Source organism: Somniosus microcephalus, unplaced genomic scaffold (assembly GCF_052327205.1).
Source record: "Somniosus microcephalus isolate GS21.2 unplaced genomic scaffold, FLI_Smic_1.0 unresolved_chr1, whole genome shotgun sequence".
Taxonomy (NCBI): domain Eukaryota; kingdom Metazoa; phylum Chordata; class Chondrichthyes; order Squaliformes; family Somniosidae; genus Somniosus; species Somniosus microcephalus.
Window position 1 is genome coordinate 153,323,447 of NW_028225179.1, and position 12,489 is coordinate 153,335,935.

Below are 12,489 nucleotides of genomic sequence, written 5' to 3' on the forward strand. Positions count from 1 at the left end.
CATACGGCCCTCCGAGCCTGCTCCACCATTCAATAAGATCATGGCTGATCTTCGACCTCAACTCCACTTTCCCGCCCGATCCCCATATCCCTCGATTCCCTTAATATTTAAAAACCTACTGATCTCTGTCTTGAAAATACTCAATGACTGAGCCTCCGCAGCCCTCTGGGGTATAGAATTTCAAAGATTCACCACCCTCTGAGTGAAGAATTTCTCCTCATCTCAGTCCTAAATGGCCGACCCCTTATTCTGAGACTGTGACCCCTGGTTCTAGACTCCCCAACCAGGGGAAACATCCTAGAATTTTACAGCATAGCAACAGGCTATTCAGCCCAACTGGTCTGTGCCCACATGAGCCTCCTCCCACCCTACTTCACAACCTTCTATTCCTTTCTCCCTCGTGTGTTTGCCTAGCTTTCCCTTAAAGGCATCTATGCTATTCACCTCAATCACTCCTTGTGGTAGAGAGTTCAACAATCTCACAGAAAATCGTGGGGTGGTTGCGGGGGCGGGGGGCGCGAGGGCGTTGGGAATTGCTGGCATGCGCTTCCAACGAGAAAGACATTGACCCAGGAACACACGTTCACCCAGTGCTACCCCCCCGTGTGGCGAGCGCTCCTCCGTGGCGGTTCTTGAGGTGCCCGTACAGCGGTAAAAGATTCTGGGCCAAGCCTCCCCACTCCATGGCACACAACGAAAGGCCGCACGCTTGCCAAGCCTTTGGTTTTTTCCAGGCCGTGATCCACTGGCGACTCACTGGGAAATGGCAGGAAGCGTTGCCAGCTCGCTCAATGCCAATGGACGGACAATCACGGGCAAAGCGCCCGTGACTTTCCAAGAAGCCACCCGCTGGGGGCAAGGCTTATTGTGGAGTGGGAGTCTTGGAAAACTCTCACCATGATCTCCAAAGCCAGTACGATAACACCCCATCCCCCCCTCCATCAGTGCTTGTGATCTGGAAACTATGACGACCCACAGAACCGGCTCTGATGGTTTTTATTCCACTTTCCCTGCGATATAAATCTGTAAATGAGCCCGTGCGAAGAAAGCAATAATCTGCTTTTAATTGTAAGATTGAAACAATTCAGGACGTTAATTGTGAGCATGGTGAGATCAAAATTAATTATTGGCAGCCGTACAGACATCACTCCCCAGAGGTAAGAAGATAAACAGTGTGTCATTAACACCAACATGGTTTAACTGATTCGATGCCGGGACTGCTGGTGCTGTGAACAATCTCTCCTCCTTTCCCCAAACTGACCTTCCCATGTGCAAGATGTCTCTCTTTGGCACGGCCTCTGGGGAGGCCAAGCCGGATTGGCCGTTGACTTGGTTGGGTCCCATGGTTGGTGCCGCTCAGTGATTTACCCGACTTGATTCCCCCGCCCGAGTTGGGACGTTCTGCTATCCCACGGTGCAGCAGTGAGCAAGTGGGCCAATTCCTGCTTGGCTCTCCCCCCTCCCCCCCCCCCGATGCAGGAGGAGGGCTGTGCGGCAGAAGAGATTTGGAACGCTCCGACGTGGCAAGGTGAGCCACCAAGCCAAGGAACGTAGAGAGCATTGACCCAGATTGAGCTCACGGATATGTACTTGGGAAGCCTGAGGCATCTCTGGTACTAAAGTGGCAGTGCAGATCCCCGTTCCACACGCCCAGCTAAATCCAGCCCTGGATCCAACTGCTTCAGCCCAGCGCGATGGAGCGTGGAGCTGGCCACTACTTTAATCTAGCTTTTTAAATTTCTTAGTGAAATATTTCCTGCGTTTCTGGTCGTACTGTTGAAAATTAGCATTAGCTGTTTGGTGGCAGTGCAATTGGGGACGGGGCCTACTGGAGCCGGAGGAGCCTGCGTTGGTAGGCCGCACACTGGATGCAACTGTACGCGGGACAGATCTGGAATTCATAACCTGGAACACATGTGGCTTGCACACCAAGTTGTTTTTTTTTTGTTTTGTTGATTTAACGCAGAGCATTTCCTGCTAGTTGGATCATTTACGGCCCGTCCGTCTGTGGCCTTGGGATTACTGGGGCTGATATCAGAAGACGCAAGCTATAAGACATCCGGCAACTGTTGCATTAGTTGCAGGCATTAACCCATTTCTGGATACGTTAGAGTACTGGTTACTGGTACTGAACCAGAAACTCTGAGGTCGTGAGTTCAAATCCCACCACGGTCACTTTTTCTTTCTCTTTATTGTTCATTCCCGGGATGTGGGCATCGCGGGCGAGGCCGGCATTTGTTGCCCATTACCTAGTCGCCCCTGGAGAAGGTGGTGGTGGTGGGCCACCTTCTTGAGCCGCTGCAGTCCGTGTGATTATGAAATTGAGTTCAATAAATGTGGGATTTTGTGGATCCATTAGTTGAAGGGAACCTAACGCCTCCCCCACCGATCAACCTGGTCCGGCCTACACGTGACTCCAGTCCACCACTGCATGGTAGACTCTTCTAATGCCAATCTGAATTGGCAAAGCAAGGTCACCCAGTTGTAAAACTGTTGTCAGGGCTTCGGGGACTGGGCAATACAGTTGGCCTCGCAAACATCACCAGCATCCCGAGGGAAAATTATTTTTAAAAATACCTCAGATGAAGGAATATCGTAAAAGACGTCGAGTATTGATCTGCTCGTAATCTCTAGGCTGATATGACACCGTGCCAGTGAGTATCCGCTCAATACCGTTACTGTCCAGGGTGAAAGATCAATCTGCCATCCAGTAACAATCTGCCTTCTTCTTCTTCTTCTCCCCCTTTTTTGACTTCCGCAGATAAGGACATAAGCAAACTGAAAAAGCTTGGCCAACTTTTGGTCTCTAATGTCACAACTGACTCCTTCCAGCTATCCTGGATGGCCGAGAGAGGCTTTGATTCCTTTGTGATCCAGTACAGAGTCCCGGGCTCCAAGGTGGCACGGAAGCGCACGGTAACTGGTGACCGTCGACACTCGGTGATCACAGGCCTCAGGCCTACTACCAGCTATCGAGTCTTTCTCTTTGGGGTTTCCCGCAGCCAACGCACAAGGCCCTTGTCCACTCTTGCGTCCACCAGAGGTATATGTTTTTAATGAATGCAGCCCTTCAAAGCAGGGAAGTATTTCCCCCATTCTCTGCCTTAAGCCTCTGCTATCAGCCCTCGTTTTTTTTAGGCAATAATGCTTGTGTCATGGAGCTGCATGACGGGGTCAAAGTGCGCGGCCTCGTTCATTGTCTGCACTGCAAGGAACCGACCTCGGTAAAAAATCTTCACCCCCCCCTCCTTGCATGAAGCTTGGAAGTTCACCTGGGAGCAAAATTGGCAGTTATGTCTCCGTGTGTGATGTTGTTTTCACGAATATGTATCTATATTTATATATCTCATTTATATAAATATAATAATCCATCATCATTTTTACAGCTTTAGCATGCAGCACAAAGCAGAACAATATTGTTCCGAGGCACTTCAACCCATTCTGCACTTTCAGGAACATATCATGATTGGCCATCATTTCTCCATCACTTGCCTGGGAACCATGGCTCACGTCCATCCCTATTGGTTCCAGAACATCATGGCTGCCGAGGTGGGAAATCCCACAGTTTTCCATTATTTTCTTCCACCTTGACTCTTTTTGACTGGTTACTCATGTTGCCTTGCCGGCTGTTCTCTTCCCCGATCGTGGGATCGGGCTTGGCAATGTTCTGTGTTTATTTGGTGTTTGTTAAGTGATTTTACAGGTAACACTGGGTCCTGTGGTCTCCTGGTCCAGTTTCCGTCGCCTGAGCGGGTCGGAGAGGAATTTTCCAGTGTATGATTGGCCCTGGGTTGTTTTTTTGCCTCTCCCAGGAGACTCTATGGATGCGGGGGAGGAGGGAGGAGGGAAGAGGTGTCTGGTTATAATGCTCCAGCCCACCATGGTGTGAGGCAGGCTTGATGGACCAGCTGGGGTTTTGCTGCCCATCAGTTTTGTTCGGTTGTACGTTACACATCAATCTCTCCTATCGAAGCTCAGTCACTACATAGAATACTAGCTGGAGAGCCCGGCGTTGCCAGGGCTGTTTTGGGGCAGGCGGTTTAAATCGAGTGCCAGGCTTTGGGGCCCTGTCTGTGTCCCTTTGTGAATCTGGTGCTGGGCAACATTTTAAATCGAGTGCCAGGCTTTAGGGCCCTGTCTGTGTCCCTGTCTGCCTACCTTTTAAAAGCTTGAAAAATGAAAGTGAAAGTACTTATAAAACGTTTTTGGTAAATCTTATGTTATTTTTAAAAGAGATACTAACTTTCAAAGTAGTTTTAGCTGGAAGCTGAAGTCATTTGAGCTGGAAGCTGAAGTCAGAGCTGGTAGTGAAACAATGGCTGGCACATCCCCGAGATGAAAACGAATAGTCCCGCCCACACACACACCGATTGGCCAACCATCAGGGGACCGTACTGTAGGATTGGTCAATCGTGACGGAACAGGATTGGTGGAACCTTGATGTCAGTCAATCAATGCTAGCAGATAATGAGTTTAATTTTGAAGGTTTTTTGCATAAGGCGCGAACAATTTTCGTCCGACCGAAAAGTAAATACGCTTAAAACCGTACTGGAAGCGTAAGCTTTCTTTGGAGTTAACGCGCGCGTAGGTACGCCCTGTAACTTTCGAGCACATAGCCCGACAGACGCACAGGCAATGACAGACAGAATGCCAGACAGAATGACAGAAGTACCGCTTTATATATATAGAAGATACAGCCTCGCACGCACACGCATAGACATGCACATATATAGACACATGCAGACATGCAGACACACACATACAGACATACACAAACACACAGTGTAATCAACCACCTCCTAGACCGAAGGGTGCGTTGATGCGGGGGGGTGGAGGACACAAGCACAGTCACAAGATTGGTAAATGAAAAACAGCAGTTAGCTGTGTTTTATTTTTAGAAAACGGGGAAAAAAGGTTCACGTCTGGCAAAATCCACAAACATATGACGTTCAAAAAGAAAAATGAAGAACAAAACCATCACCCGCCCCGGGTGGTTAGGAAGGCAGACTTTAAATCAATTTTCTCCAAAAAACAATAAGCCAGGGTTACTTTACCACTGGATCTTTCTCAGCCAGTCCAGGGATCATATCAGGCTCTCAGAACTAACCCATATTCCACCCGGATTCAACAGCAGACCTCTCTGGCAACTGCAAGCTGGTCTTCAACGCTTGGCTTGGCCCTGCCCTGCCCTGCCCTGCCCTGCCCTGCCCTGCCCTGCCCTGCCCTGCCCTGCCCTGCCCCTCCCCCCCGGCACTGGCCCTGAAGGGATGCACTAGTTTGCCTTTGAACTCCTGAGCTAATGGGCAGATTTGCCTCAGGTGTGTTGGAGGTGGGTGTGGCCTTCACCTGAATTGGAGAGAGAGGGGGACTTTGTCTCCATCTGGTGGCCACATACCGTCCATCCACCACAAACCGCCCCCATAGCTCGCAACAGACACACACGCGATTATACTCACACATACACCCACGCACATATACACACACACAGACACACGCACATAGACACACATGCACATGCGCTTGCACACATGGACACACGCATAGACACACATGCACACACATGCACATACACACACACACATACACATGCACACACACACAGACGGCAGCACATAGACACACATGCATATCGACACGCACATAGACGCACATGCACACACACGCACATACACATACGCACACACACAGACACACACATAGACACACGCACATGCACACATATACAGACACACACACGCACATACACATGCGCACATCCACGTAATGGATGTAAGATCACTGACTCGGGTTAGGTTCAGGGTCAGGGTCAGTAGTTAGGTGATGCGCGCTCCTCACATGCACCAGGAGCACAAAAGGTGAAGATTGATCCTGTATAGTTCTGTAAACTTTTGAATCTTTGGTCAAGGGTCGGTGAATCCTGAAAGAATATATTCGGCACTACCCTTCTGGAGTCTGTTTTCAGTTTCTGAAATCCATTGGCTTCTAAGGTGCTCCTATAATGACACCCCAGCGGAGTGGAGCAGAGCGGGGAGGGGAGGGACAGCCCGGGTCTGTCCATGATTCATAAGATGGACTCCCTTAGCACACTGTGATCTGCAGGGTTTTCACAAACCCCGGATAACTCAAGAAGAGATAGATTCTACACATTCACGCCTGGTGCTGTCCCTGCCAAGTTTGCAGTGGGCACCTTACATTTGCCACCAGGACCTGGCTCTGGCTGGATCAGTCTATGTGACCGAGGGCATCAGTCTCATCGGGTGGCTCAATATAGCGGGATCAAACACAAGGGTATGCAGAGTAACGGCTGAGGTCACAGGTCAGCCATGATCTGATGGAACGGTGGAACTGGCTCGAGGGGCTGAACGGCCTCCTCCTGCCCCTGTGTAAACCCGGACCGACCAGCGTTCTGTTGCTTAACTGTAACGTGAATTCTGCTTTCAGCCTCCACAGATAAGGACGGAATCAGACCAAGTAAAACGAGCAAACTGGCCACTCTGTCAGTCTCTAACGTCACAGCTGAATCCCTCCAACTCTCCTGGACAGCGGAGCGGGTCTTTGATTCTTTTCTTATACACTATAGCCTGCAGGGCTCCCAGGATGTGCAGAAGCTGACAGTAAATGGCAGCCGTCGCTCCACCATCATCGCTGGCCTGAAGCCTGCCACGAAATACACGGTCAATCTCTATGGGGTTTCAAGTGGGCAGCATGCCAAGCCACTGACCGCTGCCGTAACCACGAAAGGTATTACTCACACATTCCTTTCCACACCAGACTCTGCCATATACCCTCATGTAGAGGTGTCGTTGGGTTCTCTGAAGCGAGTTAGCCTGTGATGGAACGTACTGGGCGCCACCAGTCAATGAAAAATGTTCATCTCCATCCCTCACAGCTTTGCTCAAACACAACACAACGCACATCTCCTGGGGGAGAAACATAGAAGATAGGAGCAGGAGTAGGCCATTCGGCCCCTCAAGCCTGTTCCGCCATTTAATGAGATCATGGCTGATCATCCAAATTCAGTACCCTGTCCCTGCTTTCTCCCCATACCCCTTGATCCCTTTAGCCTCAAGAAATATATCTAACTCCTTCTTGAATATATTTAATGAATTGGCCTCAACTGCCTTCTGTGGTAGAGAATTCCACAGGTTCACCACACTCTGGGTGAAGAAATTCCTCCTCATCTCTGTCCTAAATGGCTTACTCCATATCCTTAGACTGTGACCCCTGGTTCTGGACTCCCCGGCCATCGGGAACATCCTTCCTGCATCTAGTCTGTCTAGTCCTGTTAGAATTTTATAAGTTTCAATGAGATCCCCTCTCATTCTTCTAAACTCCAGCGAGTATAAGCCCAATCGACCCAATCTCTCCTCATACGTCATTCCTGCCATCCCAGGTATCAGTCTGGTGAATCTTCACTGCACTCCCTCCATGGCAAGAACATCCTTCCTCAGATAAGGCGACCAAAACTGCACACAATACTCAAGGTGTGGTCTCACCAAGGCCCTGTCCAACTGCAGCAAGACTTCCTTGCTCCTGTACTCAAATCACAGGGACAGTGAGACCAGTAAGTGTGCTGATCGCTTAAAAATAGGCTGAAACACTTGATTAATACTGAGAAATGCAAGGTGGTGCGGACAGGGGAATGGAAGGACTTGCATTAGGCTTGACAGGGTAGATGCAGAGAGGATGTTTCACCTCGTGGGGGAATCTAGAACTAGGGGGCGTCATTTCAGAATAAGGGGGCACCCTTTTAAATTGAAAATGGGAGGAATTTCTTCTCTCAGAGGGTCGTGAATCTTTGGAATTCTCTTCCCCAGAGAGCTGCGGAGGCTGGGTCATTGAATATAATTAAGGTGGACATAGGCAGATTTTTGAAAGTTACGGGAGTCGAGGGTTATGGGGAGCGGGCAGGGAAGTGGAGTTGAGGCCAAGATCAGCTCAGCCACGATCTTATTGAATGGTGGAGCAGGCTCGAGGGGCCAAATGACCACCTCCTGCTCCTACGTCTAATGTTCTTATATGAAGTAGAGTGAGGCAGGAAAAAGGATCTGGATTAATGGTTAACAAAACCAGTGACTTGGACTTGGGGGTACAGGGCACAATTTTGAAATTTGCAGATGACACGAGACTTGGAAGTAATAGTGAGGAAGCTAGCAATAGACTCCAAGAGCACATAGGCTGGTGGAATGGGCAGACAGATGGCAGATAAAACTCAACACAGAAAAGTGTGAGGTGGTACATTTTGGTAGGACGAATGAGGAGAGACCATACACACTAAATGGTACAATTTTACAGGGGGAGCAAAAACAGAGAGACCTGGGGGTGCTTGTGCACAAATCATTGAAGGTGGCAGGACATAGAAACATAGAAGATAGGAGCAGGAGTAGGCCATTCGGCCCCTCGAGCCTGCTCCGCCATTCAATGAGATCATGGCTGATCATTCAAACTCAGTACCCTGTCCCTGCCTTCTCCCCGTATCCCTTGATCCCTTTAGCCTTAAGAAATATATCGAATTCCTTCTTCAATATATTTAAGGAATTGAAACATTAGACAGGTTAACAAAGCATATGGAATCCTGGGCTTTATAAACAGAGGCATAGACAAAAGCAAGGAAGTTATGCTAAACCTAAATAAAACACTGGTTCGGCCCCAGCTGGAGTATTGTGTCCAATTCTGGGCACCACACTTTCGGAAGGACCTGAAGGGTTTGGAGAGGGTACAGAAGAGATTTACTAGAATGGTTCCCGGGATGAGGGATTACAGTTCGGTGGATCGACTGGAGGAGCTGGGGCTGTTCTCCTTGGAGCAGAGAAGGCGAAGAGGAGATTTGATGGAGGTGTTTAAAATCATGAAGGGTTTAGATCGAGTAAATAAAGAGAAACTGTTTCCAAGGGCTGAAGGGTCGATAACCAGAGGGCACAGATTTAAGCCGATTGGCAAAAGAACCAGAGGCGACATGAGGAAAAACTTTTTTACACAACGAGTGGTTAGGATTTGGAATACACTGCCCGAGAGGGTGGTGGAAACAGACTCAATTGTAGCCCTCAAAATGGAATTGGATAAATACTTGAAGAAGAAAACATTGCAGGGATATGGGGAAAGAGCGGGGGAGTGGGACTAACTGGATTGCTCTTCGAAAGAGCCGGCGCAGACTCAATGGGCCGAATGGCCTCCTTCTGTGCTGTACTATTCCATGGTCGCTGTGTTCAATGGAACTGAATATCAGGCGCTGCGAACGACGGGCGGTCGAACCGATACTGCCCTTTGTGCGTCACCGCCCGAGGTGAATTTCTGGGCCGAGGATTCTATAACAATGGCAGGGCAGGAGGGGGAGCAGTGAGAAATGTGCAGACATGCAAGGTTCATCGAGGAAGTATTGCTGACGTTTGACCAAGCGTGGCCGGGAGCGCGTGTGGAGCAGCGTGTCTGATTAGCGGAAAGACAAGCGGCCAGCGGACAGGACAGGGAGAAGGTCAACCAGAGTACGCGCTGCGATGGCAAGCCAAGGAAACTCGACACACAGAGAAAACCTGTAAATAAAGGCAGAGAATTAATGAGTTGGCTCTGGGGAGAAAAGCAGAAAGCAGAGGGACCAGAGGTCGCGATTATAAACTGAAGAAGCCACAAGCTAAACATTGGAAATAAATATGTCACCGTCCAAGTCCTCTAGTTGTGGGATAGATTGCCACCTGGTGAAGAAAGACTGACTATTGAAGAATTCAGCAGAGAATTGGGTGGATTCGCGGTGCAGAGCTGGGTGATGGGATGTGCTGAATATCCTTTTCCTGCTCTTCCATTCTGTGCCATATGAACCATTTCCTAATGATGCCTTGTGGCTGTTGGTGTTTATAACATTGCACTCCCTTCATCTTTCCTTCGACTGTCATCAAAGTGTCCATCATTTCCCAATAAGCAAACCAGAGTCAGCGCCAGCAACCAATTTGTAACCATTCCAACGGCTCGGAACCTTCCAAGGGTGCGGCTGGATAATTGTCAGGCCGGTTGGAATCCGATCTCTTTCCTTTTCAGTTCGCCAACAGAAAATGTAGCCCTTGAAGATGAAGCGGCAGATAGTAGGGATGAATTACATCAGCATTATGGTGTTACAATGGCGTGTTGGGACATGTGGGTGTTACTGAGGGGGATTACAGACTGTTACATTGTGGTCTGGGGTCTGTCAGCGTTACTGAGGGGGATCAGAGTCTGTTACATTGTGGTCTGGGTCTGTCAGTGTTACTGAGGGTGATCAGAGACTGTTAACATTGTGGTCAGGGGTCTGTCAGTGTCACTGAGGGGGATCAGAGACTGTTACATTGTGGTCTGGGGTCTGTCAGTGTTACTGAGGGTGATCAGAGACTGTTACATTGTGGTCTGGGGTCTGTCAGTGTCACTGAGGGGGATCAGAGACTGTTACATTGTGGTCTGGGGTCTGTCAGTGTCACTGAGGGGGATCAGAGACTGTTACATTGTGGTCTAAGAACATAAGAAATAGGAGCAGGAGTAGGCCAATCGGCCCCTCGAGCCTGCTCCGCCATTCAATAAGATCATGGCTGATCTGATCCTAACCGCCAATCCACTATCTCAGAACCATCTCCTGAATCTAACCGAATTAGACACACGAAATAGGAGCAGGATCAGGCTACACGGCCCCTGGGCCCGCTCCGCTACCCACAGGGCCATGACCGATCCGAACCTAGACTCATGTCTAAATTCCTGCCCGCTCCCCGTAACCCTTAATTCCCTTTACTTCTAGGAAACTGTCTATTTCTGTTTTAAATTTATGTAATGATGTAGCTTCTACAGCTTTTTGGGGCAGCATATTCCATGGACCTACCACCCTCTGAGTGAAGTAGTTCCTCCTCATCTCAGTTTTGAAAGAGCAGCCCCTTATTCTAAGACTATGCCCCCTAGTTCTAGTTTCACCCATCATCGGGAACATCTTCCCCGCATCCACCCGATCCGACCCCTTCACAATCTTATATGTTTCAATAAGATCGCCTCTCATTCTTCTGAACTCCAATGAGTAGAGTCCCAATCTACTCAACCTCTCCTCATATGTCCATCCCCTCATCCCCGGGATTAACCGAGTGAACCTTCTTTGTACTGACTCGAGAGCAAGTATGTCCTTTCTTAAGTATGGACACCAAAACTGTACACAGTATTCCAGGTGCGGCCTCACCAATACCTTGTACAACTGAAGCAATACCTCCCTATTTTTATATTCTATCCCCCTAGCAATGAAAGCCAACATTCCATTGGCCTTCTTAATCACTTGCTGCACCTGCATACTAACCTTTTGAGTTTCGTGCACCAGGACCCCCAGATCCCTTTGTACTTCAGTACTTTCCAGTTTCTTGCCATTAAGATAATAACTTGCTCTACGATTTTTCCTGCCAAAGTGCATAACCTCACACTTTCCAGTATTGTATTCCATCTGCCAAATCTCTGCCCACTTACTTAGCCTATCGATGTCCCCTTGCAGGTTTTTTATGTCCTCCTCACTCACTGCTTTCCCTCCCATCTTAGTATCATCTGCAAACTTTGATATGTTACACTCGGTCCCCTCCTCCAAATCGTTAATATAGATTGTAAAGAGTTGGGGACCCAGCACTGACCCCTGCGGAACACCACTGGTTACTGATTGCCAGTCTGAGAATGAACCATTTATCCCAACTCTCTGCCTTCTGTTAGATAGCCAATCCTCTATCCATGCCAGAATATTACCCCCAATCCCGTGATTTTTTATCTTAAGCAATAATCTTTTGTGTGGCACCTTGTCAAATGCCTTTTTAAAGTCTAAATACACTACGTCCACTGGTTCCCCTTTATCCACCCTATACGTTACTTCCTCAAAGAACTCCAGCAAATTTGTCAAACATGACTTCCCCTTCATAAAACCATGCTGACTTTGTCCTATTAAATTATGATTATCCAAATGTCCTGTTACTGTCTCCTTAATAATGGACTCCAAAATGTTACCTACCACAGATGTTAGGCTAACCGGTCTATAGTTTCCAGCCTTCTGTCTACTGCCCTTTTTAAATAAGGGTGTTACATTAGCAGTTTTCCAGTCTGCCGGGACCTTTGCCGAGTCCAGGGAGTTTTGGAAAATTATTACCAATGCATCCACAATCCCTACTGCCACTTCCCTCAAGACCCTAGGATGTAAGCCATCAGGTCCAGGTGATTTATCCGCCTTGAGTCCCATTATTTTACCGAGTACCACTTCCTTAGTGATTTTGATCGTGTTTAGCTCCTCCCCCCCTTTAGCTCCCTGTTTGTCCAGTGTTGGGATATTCTTAGTGTCCTCTACTGTAAAGACTGATACAAAATATTCATTCAGTGTTTTTGCTATCTCCATATTTCCCACCATTAATTTCCCGGTCTCATCCTCTAAGGGACCAACATTTACTTTAGCCACCCTTTTTCTTTTTATATAACTATAAAAACTCTTACTATCTGTTTTTATATTTTTTGCTAATTTACTTT

General features: G+C 48.4%; 1 protein-coding gene across 1 annotated transcript in view; it reads left to right on the top strand.

Moving 5' to 3' along the window:
* Positions 1-12,489, top strand: part of LOC147096268 (tenascin-X-like) — a 442,953-nt gene that overhangs the window by 273,590 nt on the left and 156,874 nt on the right. The window contains 1 exon segment of the mRNA XM_085975125.1: positions 6,442-6,741. Within this exon segment, the coding sequence (XP_085831251.1) occupies positions 6,442-6,741 (300 nt within the window).